At 45.1% G+C, this 18,229-nt stretch overlaps 2 protein-coding genes across 2 annotated transcripts; both read left to right on the top strand.

Annotated features, from left to right (window-relative positions):
• Positions 1–866: 866 nt before the first annotated feature.
• Positions 867–4,495, top strand: csdc2a (cold shock domain containing C2, RNA binding a). The gene is given in 5 exon segments (XM_030097735.1): positions 867–916; positions 2,830–3,186; positions 3,295–3,417; positions 3,888–3,948; positions 3,950–4,495. Coding segments are annotated over 4 exon segments (474 nt in total). The 5' UTR covers positions 867–916; positions 2,830–2,998; the 3' UTR covers positions 4,052–4,495.
• Positions 4,496–8,437: 3,942 nt separating this feature from the next.
• Positions 8,438–18,197, top strand: gucy2cb (guanylate cyclase 2Cb). Its single transcript, XM_030098857.1, has 27 exons — positions 8,438–8,648; positions 9,274–9,371; positions 9,604–9,671; positions 9,759–9,974; positions 10,103–10,215; positions 10,645–10,747; positions 11,177–11,282; positions 11,378–11,519; positions 12,272–12,354; positions 12,453–12,561; positions 12,715–12,796; positions 13,785–13,887; positions 13,991–14,050; positions 14,144–14,215; positions 14,313–14,417; positions 14,603–14,689; positions 15,114–15,246; positions 15,332–15,469; positions 15,577–15,653; positions 15,740–15,831; positions 15,922–16,080; positions 16,529–16,721; positions 16,787–16,961; positions 17,038–17,136; positions 17,336–17,430; positions 17,579–17,655; positions 17,836–18,197. Exons 1-27 carry the CDS (start codon positions 8,438–8,440, stop codon positions 18,047–18,049), a joined length of 3,210 nt encoding a protein of 1,069 aa, XP_029954717.1. The 3' UTR covers positions 18,050–18,197.
• Positions 18,198–18,229: the final 32 nt, after the last annotated feature.

The following is an 18,229-nucleotide window of genomic DNA, read 5'->3' on the forward strand; positions in this document are numbered from 1 at the left end:
AAATATTAATCTTAATTATGGCTCACAACTGAGTGTAATAAGGGTTTTACCTTTTTATGTAATATAACTCTCTCTGTTTTATTCTTTAACTGAACATGGCTCACACATCTCTGTTCCGGTGTGATGTGGATAAAGATGCTCAGAGAATTCTCGTCTTTGTTTTCTCAGGCTGCTTTAGTGAGACCCAGAGTTTGGTTTTACTTTCACACACTGCAGCTCACTCAACCCATCCAGGTCCAACTTAAACCCCTTCTGTGTCCCCCTAAAATCAATATCTGGCTGTCTCCTGATGAGAGGAATAAAGTGTTTCACACACCCACAGATGCGTAAAGACGCATTGACGGTCCTCCCTCTGGATCCACGTGCTTCATCCAAAGTGAATGGAACACGAGAAATTAGTGGAATCTTTTCATCAACAGCTAAAAATGTTCCTTTAGTTGTAGAAAAAGTGTTTTTGTGAAACCAGTGTGAAACCATCAAATGCGTAAATTGAGCAGATTTTGGGGGCGGCGCGCGCACAATGCACAGAGATGGGTGCGGGGAATAATAAAAAGAAAATCCAGCTCATTCATCCTCCAATTAAAGCTCTCCGGACTGATATAAACACGGAGAAATGTCCCCCATCCGAGCGGGGAACAAAGAGCGGACTGTAGTGGGGTGAAGCCCGCTGTTGTTTTCAGCAGCACCCCCCCCCCCCCCCCCCCTCATCCTCCTCCTCCTCCCATCCCTGCTGCCTCCTTTTCATCCCGCCTGTGTGTGAGCGTGTGCTTGTGTGTGTGAGTGTGAATATGCGTGCGCGCGCGCTCCGCATCCACACCGAGACCCGCGCTCCCTCCGCCGGACTCGCATGTCGCCGGATTTAATCACATAATTGCCTCGGATCGGATCGAGACGCCGGAGCGGCGCGGCTTCCCCGGTGAGTGACCGTCTGATCGCGGAGGAGGAGGAGGAGGAGGAGGAGGCTGTGCGGGGCTTTTTGCGGGGCTTGCTGCGCGCATCTCCAGCCTTTTCTTCTCTCCGGGCGGGCGTCGCTGCGCGGCGGTGGCTCTGCGCCCGGGACCGAGCCCCAGTCCCGGATCCGCCTCGGCACATCCACGCCACGCGTTCGTTCCTCCGGTGTGGATCCACTTGTGTTTCTGTGCGTCGTTCCTCCTGAATCCTGTGTGAGAATGTTCTGGAAACAACCTGCCCGAGGGGCTTTTATTGGCTCTTAATTATTCAGGCTCCTTCAGCGTGGCACGCGCAGAACACACCAGCAAACAGGCAGTCCTCAATTTTTTTCTTTAATCTCCTTCTTTTAAAACAAAATAGCTGATCACAAGTTCAAAGTGTGTTAGTGTGTGTTGGAGTTGACGTGCCTCTCATGCTGATGCAGAGGACCAAAACACACACACACACACACACACACACACACACACACACACACACACACACACACACACACACACACACACAGTCACAGTGCTGTGGTTTCACTGGGAGTCTGCTTTTGGCCTTTTGTCTGAGTCTTTTCACAGCTCCCCTTCCTTCCTCTGAGTCCAGGGGCTTGAGCTGACATCCTCCTGATTAAATCTCCCAACAGCTCTGCTCATTTCGCAGCTAATGAAAAGAGGAGCAGCGGCCAGGAGAAGCCGCTCAATTATTTAGGCTACAATATTTATGTCTTGTCATCCATCAGTCATGCTTTGGGCCCGGCTGTCGTCTGTGCCAGCGGGATGACAGATGTGTGTGCTGCATCACGGCTGACATGACACCCAGAGGAGGAGAAGCTTCAGCAGCCAGCCGTTTGAAGCCTGCTATTTCACCCAGATCAGCCTGGAAACTAGAGACATTACAGCCACTCCTCTGATGACGATGGTGATATTAGGAAATGCAGTTTTTGACCTCAAGTCGTTGGCGGAAATCGTCAGCATGGAGCTCTTTCCTCACCTGAAATGATCAGTTTTGTGGAACAAAGTTAAATAATTACCAATTATTAAAACTCACGTTCTTCTGTCTGACCTGAAACTTTTCCCTGATCCTCATCCTGCAGTCCTGCGGTCAGGTCCTGAGACGCCCTCCATCCCTCCTCACTCCACTATATTTAGACTGACAGCATGAGGCGGAGACTGCGATCATATCGGATGGAGGCTGTGGGACTCACTCCGACACACACTCGTCTCATCTCACCGGGCTTTGTCAAGCGTCCGCGTTAACGCTGAGAGGCTGCCGCCGACTCCGATATCACGGCCACCCCGTGTCTGTGTTAGCGTGATAAGTCAGGGTCTAGTGTGGGCGTCCGGCCCGCTGCAGAACATTGCCTCACACTCCTTTGTGTTTTCAATGGGTGTCACAACGAGCCGCCGGCTGATGATACACAGATCTCATCTCGCAGCTATGAAATGATAACTGGCTCTCTGTCGAGGTGCGATGCTTGGTCTCTGAAAGAGACGATCCACACATTCACCCCCCCACTGAATCAGTCATGCTGTTGGACCGAGGAAAACAACACATGCACAAGGACAACATGCAAACTCTGCTGGGCTTTCTAGTGATGGTGTGTGAGTACGATGCTGCAGCAACCAGCAGCATTAATAATGTAGAGTATAAGAAAGGTACAGCAAACCCATTCATACCCACTGAGGACGTGCTTTCAATGCAGAGCCGCCGCTCCGCTGCTCTGACATGTGGAACTCAAACCAGCAGGGAGACATGTAAACACTCCCGGGCCAACACTGCAGCATAACTTTCACTTTGGCCTGTTTGCCTCATCTTTAATTGTTATTACATGTATGTTTGTGTTATTCTAATGTGGTATTTATTTAAATCTTCATCTCTTCTTCACTACAGACTGTTGCAGCTCTTATCCTGCCCGAGCTCCGCCCTGAGCTTCTCCGCCTCACCAACATCTGCCATGCCGGAGGTGTGACCCTCCACCCGCTTTTCCTTTGAGCACGACTGGACGAATCCCCTCCAAAAAGAGGAAGAAAAAATAAATCAGACCTGTCCCAGGCTTGAGATGTCAGACCCGGACGGCCCCTCGCCGGCGGACGCCCCGCTCCCTCTGGCCTCCCCTCGCACGCCCCTGCAGCTCTCCTTCCCCTTCCTGAGGGAGGGCAGCCGGGTTTGGGAGCGGGAGCGGAAGCCGCCGCAGCCCGGGGAGCTGCCCAGCCCGCTGCCCACCAAACGCACCCGCACATACTCAGCGTGAGCGCAGCCCATCTTCTTCTTCCTCTCTGCTCCAGGCCCTCCACCTCTCTGAGATCCGAGTATTGATCGTGCACCGTTCTCGTCTCTCCTTCTCGTTCTCTGCAGGACAGTGCGAGCCAGATCAGGTCCTGTATTTAAAGGCGTGTGTAAAAACTTCTCCAGGTCTCAGGGTCATGGATTCATACGTCCTTCTCATGGAGGAGAGGACATCTTTGTCCACATTTCCGAGTGAGTGACACTTGATGCCTTTCAATTATTTTGTGAATTTATCGAGTTTCCTTGCAGCTTCTCCAAAGAGCTTGTTTTTACTACCGTGTAAAATCTCATCTTCTATTAGCAGCTGGGAAAACAATGGAACCTCAGCAGGTGGCATGACGCGCCGTGTCTCCTGTCGCAGTGCTCATAATCTGTGTTAAACTGTTATGATGGGCTGTTTTTTTTTTTTTTTTAACAGCCGCAAGCTTATAAACTAATTAAAAATTCATAAAGGAGTCCAAACAGCAGCAGAAAACACTAAAGCAGAATATCTGCTGCAGGAAAACACTGGTTCAGAATCACAGGATTTTACTTGTAATATCACTCAGTTCGACACAAAGTAGTTTGTTTCAACTGGATCCAACCTGAGGAAGTAAAATCTTGGTGAAAAGGTGCTGATGTGGATAAATGGAAACGTGATGTTCTGGTCTTGTATTTTCCAGCATCGAGGGGGAGTACGTGCCTATGGAAGGAGACGAGGTGACGTACAAGGTGTGCCCGATCCCCCCCCAAGAACCAGAAGATCCAGGCGGTGGAGGTGGTGATCACCCACCTCAATCCGGGCACCAAGCACGAGACCTGGTCGGGTCAGATCATCAGCTCCTAGAGCGGCGCTGCTGCGGCCGAACGGAGGGATCCGGATTTGATTTGAGGTTTTTTTTGGTTTCCGGGCGCATCGGACGGGATCGGGTGTGAGGCGGGGAGAGATCCGGTCTTGGTGAAGTGGCTGTGATGAGTCGGACGTTTGAAGGTCAGGGTTGGGAATTCAGCTTTGAATGTATCATTTTGAATGTTTCCCCTTGGAGGAGAAGGTTTCGTCTGTTCGATCGGGGTGTTTTTAGGTTGAGAAGTTTTGGGAAGTCGGGATTCAGGTGCTGGTATTTGTACTTTGATTAGGAATTCAGTGGCTGTCAGAAAAAGTCGAGTCGCGGTGAATCAGAGGCAGAAATGCATTTTGAGCAAATTCCAAACAAATTAGCCATATTGACTCTCCGTGCCAGAGAGTTTGAGGTCTATCGAATCAGGGCTGTTTTACTGCCACTCATCGTTCTATAAACTAACACACACAGTTCATATCACTGCGGACAGATCGTCTGAAAAAGATCAAAACCATAATTCTTACCTGTTTGTGTTTACGGCAAAAATAGCAATGGATTTCACGAGCAGAACCAGGACTGTTGTTTACACTGCTGCTTCCCACAGACTCGGCCTAATGTCAGAGGAACAGCTGCCTTCGTCAAGTCACAGCTTTATCGAGGTCGTTCGATGTGCCGCTGAATGTTATGGGATGAGTAGAGTTGTAAGTAGGTTTTTTTTTTTTACGCACATTTACTTTGCTCTGAATGCCTTTCGGCCTCTAGGGACGTCAGCAACTTATTAGGGATTATTTCCTTTCTTGATATCATAGCACTGTACGGTATTTTATGTAGAGAAGCAGTATTACTGTAGCCAGGTCCCATGACGGTCCTGCGTTTTGGTGGTAGAGACGGTTCGCCGGATGTTGCGTGAGAACGCCGCTGGGAAGCCAGACCTGAGGGTTTGGAGAGGGGGGTGGAGGGGGGGCAGAGGACGGAGTGAGACGTGAGACGGTGGACGTGCACGAGCACGTGTGCAGCTAGATTTGAAACGGTGTGAAGCAAGAATGGAGATTTAAAATCGGCAAGAGAAGCTAATGAGCTCAAAGGAATGCTTTTTTTGCTTTTTGAGAAATACGCTGATTTGATGTTAGACGGGAGCGCCGTGTGGTGAATATTAAGATTTTTCCAGGATTTATGCGATCAATGAAATTGATTTAGTTGGAAAAATAAAAAAAATAAAAACCACATTCTGCCCTGAAGGAAACAAGCGGTTTTGGTCAATGTGGTAGAAAATCTGGCAAAAAAACATGAAAGTGGCAGAAAGCACAACCTTCTCCAGGATAAGAAAACGAGTGTATTTCTTAAAATGTTTCACTGTTTCTTCAAATTAGTGAATCAAAGACGATCTGTTCACTTTCTCCATGCTCTTGATGAAAAAAAGTGAAAATGAGAATCACCGTCATTCAGCAGAAGAGTTCAGTTGAGAAGGATTGAACTGCTGACTTTTAGGTGGATTTTTTTCAGACAGTTTCAGAGATCGCGGCGAATGACTGTGAAAAAAAATTAAGAATCAAAAGTTTCGTGAGAGAAGTTTTACAAGAAACTATTTATTTATTGACTTATTTATTTTCATTTGTAACTATGACAACATCAGGTGTTTGGTAATGAAAAAAAAAAAGCTGCATTTCTATAAGTATTTGTGCAAATCCTAGCTTGTTAAAAACAACAGTGCACACCTCACTCTAATGATACTACCCTGCCATAGTCCCTTTGCTACTGACACATCTTTCTAGTTTCTACATAAACCTTTGTCTAATTTTTAACAGCTGTCGTGTGGCGTTCAAAATAACAATCTGTGTTGTTGTTTTGGGAATCGGCATGTCCCGTAGCCTTCGTGGTAAATACTTTGTGTAGGGAGTTGTTTTTCGTCACGCAGTAACAGCCGCAGCCTTCAGACAGGCGTCGTCAGGTCTAATATGCATCTTTCACCTCCGGCCAAGGGTTTAACTCAACGTCACGGTAGCAGACGGCGTCAGTTCGGTTCCTGTGTTCACAAGCACTTTCATTTATACCTTCTTTTTTTTTCTTTTTGTCAAGTCACTGTGACTCTTGTCTTTTCATGTAAAAAACAAAAATTTGAATAAAACTTAATACTGTGTTCACAGAGCTGTGGGTTCTTCTCTTTGTTTTTTTTTTTCTTCTCTGGAGAAACTAGGCCGGTTTATTTTCAGAGCTGCCTTCACTTTGAAAAAGTTCTTGCTTCGAGCCCATTGCCCCGGTTTCTCTCACAGCCGTGTGTCATCCGGAAAGATTTTACATTTCATGTGTTTTGAGAAGTCGCAGTTTAATAACCTGCTGCTCTGCATCCTTTGTTTATATATTTGATAATGCACTTTTCATTTTTTTACTTTTATTTCTCATTTTCTTCTATTTTTATTCTCTCGAACAGTCTCCAGATAAGCTCCAGTGTTGCACCGTGCCACGAGCCTCTCACTTGTGCTTTATTTATTGCCTTATAAAAACACACCCTTCACCTTCTACAGGCTGAAAGGAGGAAGATGAGCGGGCGGCGCTGACCCTCATGGTGGATGATGGAGCTGCTGCCGGACTGTCTGCACGAAGGACGCTTTATTCTTCCTCTCTTACCTCTCGACACGGAAAGGCTTTTGAAGCATTCACACCTTCCCCACACACTCCTGCTTTTACTGAATGGCTCCTCTTCAAACCCCACAGAAGCCTCGTTCACTGGCTGTGTGGGAGCAGATTGACCCCAGAGGCAGGGTGGTGGTGAAGTAGACGGCCCTCCAGGACCAGAACGATGTGAGCACAAAACACTGTTTATTCAGTACCGGTGATCTTAAAAACCCCTTTGAAGACACAGAGCTCTTCAGTGGCGCCCAACTGTTGGACGAGATTCAGCATGTCATTCATTAAATGTGCCTGATATTTAAAAAAAAAAAAAAAAAAAAACTGTTTTTCGTTATTGACCGCTAGATGTCAGTCGTGAGCTCTGGGAGGATGAGTGTGGAAAATCTGAAATACAGTGAAGACAGACATAGAACCTGAAATCAATACAACTGACACTCATAAAAAATGAAGAGAGCAAACAGGCCGCAGACCAATGAGAGGACTTTGGTCACATTCAGACAAACTCTATTTGTTCAGGATTCACAGATGACGTTTTATATTGAGCCATATCGGTCAAACTTGACAACGCAAAGCCAGTAAATCATCCTGAAGTAGAGAATTTGAAGTGATCTGACATTAATTTGCTAGAACAGTATCCCTCATTACATAAAAATATCAGCAGAACCTTCAGCATCTGCTCATGAGAAAGTCTCCTGATAAAGGCAAACCTTCCATAAAATACAAAGCATTGAACAAAAATGTTTGTTTATGGATTCTCGCTTGTCATTGGCCAGTTGCATCTGTCATCAATTGCATGTTTGACTGACGGAGCTGTCACAGTTAAAATCTGTGCAATCACACACATCGTGCAGCGAATAAATGCTGAGTAACATGCAGTCGAGTGTAGAATAAGGAGTCTGTTCACTGACGAATTTGTGTAGATTTCTACAGAGATCAGTGAACCCAGCCTGTTGTTCCTCTTCAGTCTATTTAAACTTATTTCATACAGTCTTGTAAAGTCGTGTCATAAATAAGAGCACCAGCACAATAACATGACTGAACACTCACCAAACTGGCTTCAGTGTGGGGATAAATGACAGAATTCGTACTGGGGATGTCTAAAAAATGAAAGTTGGGCTACGACATGGTACAGATGGTACACATAACTTGTGTGTGTGTGTGTGTGTGTGGACTGGAATGTTATCTGAATTTAATGGCTCATCCAGCCTTTGCTCCTCCTTCTATTACGGCCCTGCTACTGTTGTGATTGGAGAAAATTATGAGGTGTGTTGCTATTGTGCGCGTGATTGTCTAACTGAGGTTTCACACACAGTCCTACACACCCTCAAGTCATTAACACCCTCAGTCACTTGTTTGCTTGCTTACAAAACATTAACAAATGGATGTTTTTAAAAAATGAGGTCGCACGATTCACATACATTCTTCTGTTATTTTCATACAGTTGGTGGTTTTAGTTGTCCTGTTGTTGTGTAACTGACAGGCAGCCAGGTGAACTCTCCTGTGTGTGAGCTGACCTTGGCACCGCAGCCTTGTCAGGGTTATATGGCCCTGCTCTGTGTCTTTAGAGGTTGTATATTAACATGTTGGTGTGGAGAGGACAGGCGAGCCGCCGCTCACAGAGGAAGTGTGAGTCTGGAAAGCAACCACAGACCAGGAGAAGAACCAGTTCAGCTGTGGAGGAGGCTTCGCTGTGTCAGACTCACATTAGAGCGTCATTGAAGAAACTTCCCCCTGTCATGGACTTCTGTTAAATACACACTTCAGCGATGGGAAGAGATCCGGGCGGCTGGAGCTGGTGTGTGTGCATCCTGGGGATTCTGGTCTCAGCGTGCTGGGGCAGCAGGCAGTGTCTGGATGGGACGACAATCAGTGTGGTTCTGCTGGAGGATGACAAATCTCCCTGGAGCCTCCGCTTTGTGCGAGAAGAAATAAAGAATGCCATAGAGAAAGACACAGCAATCAATGCAGAAGAAGGTAAAGCATTAAAACAACGTGTTGCTTTGCTTCTCGGTGTTTTCTTGGCTTTTTTGCATCGTATTTTATTTGCATGCAACAATCTGCGTGTCTTTCTGAACGCCACACCTCAGAGTCAGTATCCAAACTCTCTTCATGAGTTAACTTTTTATTTGTATTGTTTCTCTTTAAAACGGCATCTACATTTTTCTGACAATAATTGTCCTCTAATAATATAATAGCTTCAACCAAATAAAATTAACATTGCTTATATTTCATTTACCAAGTGAAGCAAAGACTAACTAATAGATAAGACGTTGTTTGGCCGGTGTTATTAGGTGAGGGAGAATTTATTATTGGAAGTAAAGGGAAACTGCCGGTGTTGTCAGCTTTAAATTGACCTTTGGTCCGCATGATAAAGACATTCTTGAAGCCTCTATTGCTTTTGAGAGTGTTGGTGGAACAAAAATGTCTTAAATTGTAAGACTGTGTTACATTCTGTCTCAGAATCAGAGTGATGTACGCTTCTATTTCATTCCTTTCAAACGTCTAACACGGTGAAATATAGCTTATGTGCTTCAAAATGAAAGCTAACACATGTTTTTTTTTTTTCTGTCTACACACAACAACACCAACAAAGACCTGAAGTTTAACCTCACGGCCGACTTCAGTGGCTTCAACACGTCCTACTATCACTCCGGAGGCTGCCAGGCCTGTGAAGGATTAGAGAGGATCAACAACCTGATGGTGAGTGAGCCTCACAGTTTTCACTTCAGAAACCTACTGATCTACTTTACCGGAGACTCACTGTCATTTAGTAGTTGTTGTGTCGCTGTCAAGTGACTTAGTGCAAGGTGAATTGTATGTTGTCATCAAACTTTAGAAATTTGTGCACAAAGAACATCAGTTCCAGTGAGTAGAATTCCCCTGTTATTGTCATTTTTTCATCATTGAGTCACATTTAAATGCTTCTCTGCAGGAAGCCGACAGACTGGGATGTGTTGTGCTCGGGCTCACCTGCACCAAGTCGACCCACGACATTGTAGAGTGAGGGCTGATTTTCTTTATTATCATCTGCATTATTCTCCCTTTCCGATGTAATAAAGCCACCCGCGTTCATTCCCTCTCTGTCAGTGCGAAGATGGGCATGTCGTTCAGAACGCCCATCGTTTCGGTGGGGAGCTTCGGCTCCAGCTGCGACTTGGCTGACAACCTGCAGCGACTTCTGCCGCCCACACGCAAGATCATCGACTTCTTCTTGTACTTCTGGAGCTACGATAACCAGATGAAACCCAAGTGGGAGTCAGCCTATGTTTACAAAAAAGACAAGAACACAGAGGAATGCTTTTGGTGAGACCAGCAAATAAGAAGTGGTCGTATTCCCTTTGAGGCAGGGCAGAGTCAGCTTGTTACAAATGTTGTTAAACTTTTTGATCTTGACCTTTTTTCCAGTTTCTTCAACCGTTTTATTTCTTCAGGTACATGAACGGACTCGATAAAGGAGGGTTTTCAGCAAAGTTCAAAATTGTTTTGCTTCACAAACCCCATGAAGTGATAAATGCTCTGGCGTCGCCCAACAGAACCAGCAACCGTGAGTGTTTTCGTGTCCCTGCAACAGGAACAGTTTATTGATGCTGAACATTCACTGATCTCAAGGTCGATCTCTGAAAACACTGGCTGAACTGGTGTTTACTGAAGAAATTTACAACATGAAGCAGTGGTGCTTTTACAGGACTGTCTGCTATAGTTTGACCTTCAGAGGTCGATCGTTCCAAATCGTATCCTTCTGAATATCTTAGCCATATCATGCAGACCACTGATGAATGCCATCAAATATGTAAAACTAGTCGCAAACGGGGAGATTTAAGTTTTGTTATTAACTCTGAAAGTCCAAGGAGGAATTTAAGTGGAGCTCAAAGATGACACTCAAAAGCGGTCGAACTCACTCTGAGGCAGCACTTTGTTCACGATGCATTCACTTGTTCGTCAGCGTTGTTCAGCGCAGCGTCTTTGTTTGCAGTGTTCATTATGTGTGGATCACCACTGGACCTGCTGGAGCTCAAAAACGGCTCCAAAGAGGCGAACAAGAAGGACATCCTCTTCGTCCTCATTGACCTCTACAAGTTGGTGGTTTCTTTCTTGTTTCCTATTTTTCAAAATGTATTTGTTTTTGCACATTTCTGTCTGTTGACACGAACTGAAAATAAAATAAGACATGACCATCATCTAGCTCAGAGTTACCATTATGCAAAATGAGTGCAAAATCTATTGTCAAAGTTGTAATCAAATTTTTAGTATTTTCTAAATATTTTAAGATACTGTATTTGTTGCATTTATTTATTTATTGATGCCGATCCAGGCATAAAATTGTATCTGATCATAACCTGTCATGTCAAGGAAGAGATTTTAGCAGCACTCATTCAAATGTATCACAGTTTAAGGGTGTTTCTGTGTTTTATGGAAACATTAAAGACATTCCATAGGTCACAGCTCTGTAAAAAAAACAAACAAAAAAAACACCTACCCCTCCTTCCTCCTCCTCTTCCTCACAGTGACGAATACTACATCAACTCAGCGTCCCTGCCGGAGATGAAGAACGTGTTGGTGCTGACGATGCCCAACACCAGAAACTACACCATCGATAAAGACAACAAGGTGGTCTGAAAACATTCCTCCCTCCTCTTTGACTCATATCTCTCCATAAAGCAGCCATCAGGGCCTTCTTCACCCCTCCACTGATTTTCATTCTGCAGATGAACGACTACATAGCTGCGTATCATGACTCGGTGCTGCTGATTGGCCTCGTGATGAGGGAAATCGCAGCTAACAACCGGTCCGAGATGCTGCAGATGGAGTACATGAAGACGGATTACTTCAGAAACAGAACGTTTTTGGGTAAGACATGACAGAGCTGCACGGGTTATTATTGGTGATTTGTGCATACAAACCAGTCTGTAGATTATTTAAAAACAGGAACTTGCAGAAAAACAAGTTAAAATAATTGAAAGGGAGGAAAAAAACACAGAATAGAGATCAAAAACACAAATAAAAACGAAGAAGACTGAAAACAGCAGCAATAAAACTAATGAGATAAGACACAAAGTTTGTAAAAGAAGACAAAGAACCTCAAAGAGATGGAAAATTGAAACACTAAAATAGTGAGAGACACTAAATAACCACTAAGAAATCAAGATAAGACCCTGACAGACTGCAAATATCAAGAAAATTCCACTAGTTCTGTATGAAACGAGGCTTTACAGCAGGGCAAAGACAAAGCTGAAAGTCGAAAACAAACGTCAGAGGGATCATAGGATGCCTATGGGGTGCCTTTTCCAAAAGACAAACCACCTGAACCCCCCTGAGAGTCGATGATGGACGGCAGGAGGAGCAGATGTGGGCTGTCAGCTGCTGAGGAGGCGTTACGACCTGGAGCCTGGCTTTTAATTGGGAATCAGAGACACTGAAGCATATTTCAAGACCACAGAGACCTATTTTATATTTACTGAAATCATGTGAAAATGACCAATGTCAAATAAACTTCATGTCAAAAAATCTAAGTGAACTATTAAATAAAAATTGTAAAATGGATAAAGCAGCAAGGTGAACCGTCATGTGTGTATTTAAGATGCGTGTGCGATTCTGCTCAGGAACTGCAGGGTACTATAAGCTGGACCAGTACGGGGACAGGGACGTCAACTTCTCCGTCATTTACACCACAACCAACAACAAGGTGCTGGTTTCACCATTCCTCTCTCAATGCTCGCAGGAGCACAGGGAAGCGTTTGACCGCCAGTGGCTTCATGTTGACATGTGTCCCCCTGTCTCCAGTACAAGATGCTGTACAGCTACAACACGGAGCTCAGCAACATCACAGTGAAGGACGCGGGCCCTTCCTTCATCTGGGGGAATAGACTTCCTGATCATGAACCGCACAATGGTGAGAGTGAAGACACACACACGCACGCACACACACACACACACACACACACATCTTCAATAAGGCAGCTCAGGGCTGTGCTTTAGTCAAATAACACATTAACATTGAAGTGAAGCAGCGATTTGGTTTGTTGTTTTCTCCTCTTTCCTAAAGGTTCCAGCAATCACAACATCATCATCATCGTGCTGAGCGTCATTGTGGTTGTTGTGGCCATCATCGCCTTTGTTTTCTATAGGTAGGGGAAATGACCGCGTACCAGTATTTCCACACTGCAAACACTAAAGCGAACTCTACTCTGTATATTGTGTTACTTTTATCTGTGTGTTGCTCCTGTAATTGATCCTTTAAGCAAAGAACAGAAGGTCAACAGGTGCTAAAAGCAGGTCGATCCACGTGTTTGCTCTGACCCCGCGCTCATTGTGGATCGCTCTCAAACATTTGTATTAGTTTCTTAACAAATATAATGTTCCAACAAAAGCTAATGGCATTAACCTAGTGAACTGTGCCGACGATACAGAAGAATAATTCACTGTGCCTGAATTATACAGTGCAGTTTATCATCCTGCATCATTATCCAGCTTGGAGATACTTTAGCAAAACTCTTTGAACTTGATGAGAATCATTTTACACCACGTGCATGTGCAGTTTCTGAGTGAAATTATTGAACAAGTGGGGTATGACAAAGTAACAAGTCACAATATTATTGGTAATTATTTGGTTTAAGAAGCTTAACGTTCACTAGATATGTCTGTGTACTGTATATGTATAGGTGGATTTATGCGTGCAAATTTACCCACATATTTTGATTTAATAAAAGAGTTTATTGGTAATGATAAAATAGTTTATTTAGAAAATAATTAGCAATTAATCCTCACGAATAACATGATTAAAAAAATATGCTCATATAATATATGTTTGTTATATACTATAACAGAATAATAGTGATTAGTTTATATTTTATTGGAAAAGATGATGAGTGATATCAACATAACAGTGTAAATATGGTTAAGTTCATAGTGGCGTGGAAACTAAAATATTGATTATGATCTATAAGTTCTACTTTTCTTCAGCATTGGATGTTATTTTTGTTTAGTTGCATGTTTTTGGTGAAGTGACTTTTATTTTATGACGAATACAGAAGTATTTGTATGTTTGAATCCCAAAAAAAAAAAAAAAAAAAAAAAATCCCAAATATAAAAAACCAAAGCTGTTTTCCTGTGTAGACAGAACAAAAGAGACCAGCGGCTCAGGAAGGGCTGGTCCCACATAGACACGGACCTCATCACACTGGTGGACAACAATGAGCTCAATGTCGTCTCCCTCAAGGTAAATGACTGTTTAGACTACTTTAGCTCTCACAGTACTCCTCTGAAACTCTCTGCTCACACTGAACAAAGAAGTTGCAATGAACTTTTCTGGCCTCAATCAGATCGAAGACGAGAAGAAAAACAGGAAGTTCAAGATCCGGCGTGCAATCTATGATAAAAAGGTAGATATAAAAAAAAAAGTTCCCAAAACTAGTCTATATGTATTTTCTCCTTCATGAAATAGTTGATGTACTGTGTTTCTGGAATCTTTTCAGATTATGATTTTGAAGGAGCTGAAGAACTCAGATGGGAATTTCAATGAGGACCAGAAGATCGAGCTCAATGCGGTGAGGCGTGTTGGACGGTCTGGTAGATCTGATCTTAAAATTCTAATATTTTCTGTTGTTCGTCTGACAAAACCAAATGTTTTCCATTTCTCTACAGCTCCTGCAAATCGACTATTACAACCTCACCAAGTTCTACGGCACGGTGAAGCTGGATGAGGGTGTTTTTGGAGTGTTTGAGTACGGAGAGCGGGGCTCTCTCAGGGTACGAATGGCTCACTGTTCAAGTCCATTTTGAGATCTCCCTGGAACTATAGAAATCACTTTATTTAAACATGCAAACAAGCTGAAAAAACAACAACAACATGACATTACACAATAGGATCTATGCGCCGCACAAGTTTTCTCTTAAATAATACATAGAGAAAACCTTCCTCCCTCCTTTTTCAGTATGTGCTGAATGACAAGGTGTCCTACCCAGAGGAGACCTTCATGGACTGGGAGTTCAAGATCTCTGTCATGTACGACATCGCCAAGGTGAGACGGATCGCTCTGGGCCGGCGGGTGGGAAACACAGCCGTGCAGCTCAGGCGTTATATTTTATGTGGGCTGTGTTGTAATGAGGCGCTGTCATGGACGAGCAGCTCAGCCCGTGACTCACTGCCCTGGGAGTGACGTACAGCCGCGAGGACGAGCCGTGGAGGAGCCATATGAGGTCCATCAGTGGCTCCAACAGCCACTTCCTCTGTTGGATGGGTTTTGTAGCCAGACGGTGATTTGTGGAGGTTGCAGCTCCCAATGTGGGACGCTAGAGGTCATCAAACATCACAGACGATGCTCTAACAGCTTGTAAATGTTGCCTGTAAATCTCTTCGTTTCCCACTGGAGACAGTGTGTGTCCTCTCCTCCCCGATGCTGCTTTACTCTGATGTGTGTGTGTGTGTGTGTGTCCTCTGTGCAGGGAATGTCTTACCTGCACGCCAGCGACATTCAAGTGCACGGTCGCCTCAAGTCCACCAACTGTGTGGTGGACAATCGCATGGTGGTGAAGATCACTGACTTTGGCTGCAATGCCTTCCTCAGCCCCGGGCAAGGTGAACCCTGAACCACATCCTAGATCTCCATAGCAACAACACCACCTCCACCACCTTCATCACCTCCTGACACTCTGGTTTCTAGACTTGTGGACGGCTCCAGAGCATCTCAGAAATATGGGAACCTCCCAGAAAGGAGACGTGTACAGCTTTGCCATCATCGCCCAGGAGATTGTCCTCAGGAAGAGTACCTTCTACACCGAGGCCTGCTCCGACCGAGCAGGTGGGAAACACCCGCCCAAACACTGTCCCAGAAAAATAAAGAGCGGTTCACGGCTGCGCTTTGAGATAATTACAGTCATGCTGTGGTTTCTTTGTGTTTCCAAACAGAAAAGCTGTCCAGGGTCATCGTGTCCTACTTCAGACCTGATCTGAACCTCGACGCAGCTTCAGAGAACGAATTGGAGGTTGAGTCCAGTCCTGTGGCAGATTTAAGTGACTGTAATTCCGGTTGTGGGTGATGTGTCCTTGAAGCTTGTGCGGTCTGTGTTAGGTGAACATGTTGATAAAGAGCTGCTGGGATGAGGACCCAGAGAAAAGGCCCGACTTCAAGAAGGTGGAGAACTGCCTGGGAAAAATCATCAGGTAGCCATGGACTCCTGTAATGTTTCTCTTTAATTCAACTGAATGATTTAACATTTTCTCTCTTGAATTTCCTCTCTATCAATCGTTCAGTAAAATTCACAACCAGGACAATGAGAGCTATCTGGACAACATGATCAGACGGCTACAGATGTACTCCAAGAACCTGGAGCACCTGGTGGAGGAGCGGACAGCCCTGTACAAGGCCGAGAGAGATCGAGCGGACTACCTCAACTACATGCTGCTGCCTCGGTCTGTTCACACTTAGCGCGGGAATCAATCGCTTTAGAAACAGAATCTCATCAGGAGTTGTTTTGTGTGAGCAGTAGACCAAAAGCCTTAGCTGGCAATATTCCAGAGTCTAGAGAGAAGACTGCTGTAATCCCTATAAATAGATCCCTGCATGCGAATGAGGAATCTGAAGGCAAGAAGAAATATTTCTGGTATTAAAAATGTTTCTAGGTTCTTAGCAACCGTGACTAAATTAACTCATTAAAAATTTTCCACCTTGAAATGAACATGAATTAGTTCAAATGTAGTTACAATGGTCATCATCTTACCTTTACCTATGAATCCAATCATTTTTGATAAATAATGGTACTGTGTGTTTACCTCATACAGTAGATGGTTTAATTTCCTACCTGAACCAAACCCCAGTGGCTCATCCTGTTGTATCCGTCTCTGCTCCCTCCGTGTGAAGTCCGGTGGTGAAAAGCCTGAAGGAGACCGGCGTGGTGGAGCCCGAGCTGTACGACGAGGTGACCATATATTTCAGCGACATCGTGGGCTTCACCACCCTGTGCCAGTACAGCACCCCGATGGAGGTGGTCGACATGCTCAACGACATCTACAAGGGCTTCGACAGCATCGTCGACCACCACGACGTGTACAAGGTACGAATCCAGATTAACTCGGTTCATCAAGAAGGCGTAACACAGACTGCTGATATCCTCCTCAGGTGGAGACCATAGGCGATGCCTACATGGTGACCTCCGGCCTGCCCAAGAGAAACGGGAACAGGCATGCGGTGGATATCTGCCGCATGGCGCTGGACATCCTGGCCTTCATGGGCACCTTTCAGCTCCGACACCTGCCTGGTATCCCGGTGTGGATACGCATCGGCGTACATTCAGGTAAGCCTAGCGACTGTTTAACTGATGTGTTACGAGGGGCAGGTTTCAACAGGTGTGTGTGTGTGTGTGTGTGCAGGTCCGTGTGCAGCCGGTGTTGTCGGGATGAAGATGCCCAGATACTGTTTGTTTGGAGACACGGTCAACACAGCGTCTCGTATGGAGTCTACGGGACACCGTGAGCGCACCAACACACACACAGCAAGCAAACCGAGTTACTTCCCTCTGCTGTGCTCCTTTTGCATTAGCGTCCTCCCACACTACACTCCGGTGCAATTCCAGGAGCTACAAATCAGCCTGATTGAATAAAGTGACCACCGGATGAGCTCCACTCTTCTGTCTTCAGCGGTTTTTTTTTTTTCTTCTGTATCCATCAGCTCTACGGATCCACGTCAGTGAGCCGACTATAGACATCCTGCAGAGGACAGACTGCCAGTTTGAGTACGAGATGAGAGGAGAAACATACCTGAAGGTGAGGACTGACCTCTTCTCTGAATCTACTGAAGATTTCAGTCACAACAAACATCCCTGTGTCTTCCTTTTAAGCTGGCGCGGACATTTACCTTCTCCTTTCGTCACTGATTTAATAATAAACCAGTGGTAAATCTGTATTTTCTCAGGGGAAAGGCATGGAGATGACGTACTGGTTGACAGGCGAAACCGGCGAAGACTACGACCTCCCTACTCCACCCACAACGTGAGCAAACACAGCCTTCAAATATCTCCAGAAGGATGCACTTTTTTAAAAATATATATCTAAGTAGTAACAGTGATATATTCCATTGCTAAAAATGTGTTTTTTGTTGTACGCTACAGCCAACAGCTGCTAAAACACAGCTCACTATATATGACCGTTTGTTAAAAAATTCTCCTCCAGGGAGAACTTCCAGCGGCTCCAGCAGGACCTGGCCCAGATGATCCTGTCGTGTCTGGAGCGCCGCTCTCGAGGCTCCGTGCGGAAGAAGAAAACTCTCTCATCTCAGAGCGAGGAGGACGGGATGGAAGCGGAGTCCGAGGCGGAGTCTGAAAACAGCCCGCTCGAGTATCTGCATCTGGCCACTGTGGACAACACTCTCAGTACCTTCCTGTAAACCCTGCAGTCAGACAAGGACACGAGAGCAACCTGCAATGACTCAGCTATAAATGTTATTTCCATCAGATTTCTCCATTTCCCTTCGTTTGCAGAGGTTCATTGATTTGTGTTTTCCATTATATTCACTCTTTGGTTATAATCCGAGCTAAAGATCTCTCACATATTTAGAGATTGACTT

Source organism: Salarias fasciatus, chromosome 8 (assembly GCF_902148845.1).
Source record: "Salarias fasciatus chromosome 8, fSalaFa1.1, whole genome shotgun sequence".
Taxonomy (NCBI): domain Eukaryota; kingdom Metazoa; phylum Chordata; class Actinopteri; order Blenniiformes; family Blenniidae; genus Salarias; species Salarias fasciatus.